At 40.4% G+C, this 2,651-nt stretch overlaps 1 protein-coding gene across 4 annotated transcripts in view; it reads right to left on the bottom strand.

Moving 5' to 3' along the window:
• Positions 1 to 2,651, bottom strand: part of gtpbp3 (GTP binding protein 3, mitochondrial) — a 35,856-nt gene that overhangs the window by 22,395 nt on the left and 10,810 nt on the right. For all 4 annotated transcript variants that reach the window (XM_014007332.1, XM_014007333.1, XM_014007334.1 and 1 more), the window contains exons 6-7: positions 1,088 to 1,160; positions 245 to 388 (exon numbers count right to left, since the gene is read on the bottom strand). In XM_014007332.1, the coding sequence (XP_013862786.1) occupies positions 245 to 388; positions 1,088 to 1,160 (217 nt within the window). The remainder of the gene's footprint in view (positions 1 to 244; positions 389 to 1,087; positions 1,161 to 2,651) is intronic.

Raw genomic sequence — 2,651 nt, 5'->3', positions numbered from 1 at the left:
TGGGGACTGGGTGCTACAACTTCGGAGGCTGATTTTGGGTGTGGGGGTTGGGTTTAGGACCAAGGTGTGAATTGAGTTTAGGTTAGTTTTAGGGTCAGGTAGGTACATGTGAGGTTAGCCTTAGGGTTGGTGGTCAGGGTTAGGATATAAAATTACCAAAAAATGAATGGAAGTCAATGGAYKGGTCCCACAAGGCTATAAAAACAAGTTTGTGTGTGTGTCCAATTGATTTCTTGGCTCTTACAGAGTGTGTTGAGAAGGCTACTTTTCCCTGCGTTGGTGGCTCCTGCGATGACCACCTGGACGCCGCTGCGAAGCCTCTCCCCTCTCCTCTCATCTTTCAGGTGCTCCTCCATCTCTGCCTGCAGACCACACACCCAGCTGTCCACTGTTGGAGGGGAAAGACATAAAGATACTGACGGGAAATAAAAAAAAATGTCTGGAAATTTCAAAATGAGAGTAAAGCTTAATGTTTTGCAAACAATATAGTTTGTTCCTTTAGGAAAACACGTTAATTTCGTGACATTTTTGTCTAACTTAACCACAGTTATTCCCATCACAAACATTCAAGAATGATTTGCAGGTCTTCAGGTAAAAATAGACGTTATGCCAACTTTGATTTATTTGGTAACAAGTCCATAATTAATTGCTCCTCTGTGCCTTTAATCCAAACAACTGTTTCCAGCTCCTTCTTTGTTTTAACTCTTCAAACCATTTTTAAGTCTTCTAAAGAGATCTGATAAGTCCAGACAGCAGGATACAGGTACCTCTGCAGCTCAAACRCAGACAGGGGGAGTCTGGGAAAACTGGGCACTTAGAGAATGTTTGGGCATTTTAGGTGCTGCCGACACAATGTTCCTGAGATTATTTTTAAAGGCAAGATTAATGCTCTTTTCACACTTCCTTAAGACGCAGTCTTCTGAGGAGCTTTGTGGTTTTCCCCAGCAAAGCTTGCTGACAAAAACAGTTATTTGTAATTTTCTTCTCTAAGGAAAAGAAGAAAAAGCAAAGCCTGCAGACGTCCTCAGTTCTATTTAAAACCCTGTTGTTGTAYTTTTTTAGCACAGATGTCAGAATGTAAACACACCTCGGTCTAAGACCCCGTCCTCAATGAGCTCATCCTCGCTGAAGTCTATAAAAGCCTCGACGTGGGCTAGACACTGTGACAAAGACAGAGAAAAAATACTCTCATAATTTAGTACTAAATGAGGTGGATAAAACGTAAAACATTTCACAACATTAGTTAATAAAAACAAGTCAAAATGAAGAAGTAGAATGTAATACACTTGAGTACAGCCATAATCCATTAACTTACAGAAACCAACAGCGCCATAACCTTATTTTAAATTCAAAGTTTCATTTAAAATTCTCCAGCATTTGTTTATAACTGGCCTAAGATCTCCCAGCAGTATTTTAGTCTGGTTCTGCTCTGGATTTAGGTGATTCTGTTGCAAATTTGCTGTTGCATGTATTATTCAGTTTGAGATGAGCTCAATGCCAAAGGTCCTAATTTGCTGAATTTGGTTACTTTTAAAGTTAGGGTAGCTGTCGTTGGAATTTATTTTGATGCGCTTTTATGTTTATTTTGTACTAATATGTTTTATTATTCTGTGATGGACTTGCAACCTGTCCAGGGTGTACCCCGCCCCTCGCACTGTGACTACTGGATATGGGCACCAGTGACCGCTGTGACTCTGAAAGGAAGTAGTGGGTATAGATAATGGATGGATGGACATTTTATTACTGATTTTACTGTTTTATTTCTGTATAACAGGTCTCTCTTACAAATGAGACAATCGTGTTTCAACTAGACTAACCTGTATAAACCCCAAATCATCAGACCTCCACTGGCGTGCTTACTAACATATGTCAGGCATTTGTGCTGATCTGGTGGGTTTGTTTTGTTTTTTTCTAAAAAGTATCAAGTAGGGGTGGGAATCTTTTACGATCTCATGATTCGATTCAGTCGTGACTTTTGGGGTAATGACTAGATTCAAAATTGATTTTTGATTCAAACCGATTTGATTCATAATTATTTCTGTTGGTGTGCAAAGGTGGTTGGAGCATGAACGGGGCCGGTTCAATCGGCCCAGTTAGTTTTGTTTTGTTGCTTTACGCCAATTCATTTATGTTCCAGAACTGGTTGTGTGGTGACAACAGGTCAACAGCCAGCGAATTTGTTTTATTTTTCAATTTTTTTAATAACTGAGTTTAGGGCATTTTAAATACTCTAAAAAAGTTTAAAATACTAGATTATAGTCTGAATCTTCACAAATTAAGCGATTCTTCCAATGCTGGCACCTTGGCTCAGTTGGTAGAGCTGCTGCCTCTCAGCAAGAAGGTGGTCGGATCAAATTCCATCCAGAGACCTTTCTGGGTAGAGTTTGCATGTTCTCTTTTTGCATGCGTGGGTTTTCTCCCACAGACCAAAAACATGACTGTTGGGTTGGTTTGTATCTCTATTGCCCTTTTTCCACCAGTGTCTCTACAGCATGGATCGACTTGGCTCTCCACAGTTCCAAGGCTTTTCCACTAGCAAGGACTCGTGGAACCAGAACCTTTTACAGAACTTATGTCACTGTGGTTCTAAGTGACTGGTTGGCCTGAAAATGCGACATAAGAAGACTGTCGGTCAGTGATTGGTTAGGAGG

This window comes from Austrofundulus limnaeus, unplaced genomic scaffold, assembly GCF_001266775.1.
Source record: "Austrofundulus limnaeus strain Quisiro unplaced genomic scaffold, Austrofundulus_limnaeus-1.0 Scaffold41, whole genome shotgun sequence".
NCBI lineage: Eukaryota > Metazoa > Chordata > Actinopteri > Cyprinodontiformes > Rivulidae > Austrofundulus > Austrofundulus limnaeus.
This window is presented reverse-complemented; position numbering and strand designations above follow the sequence as displayed.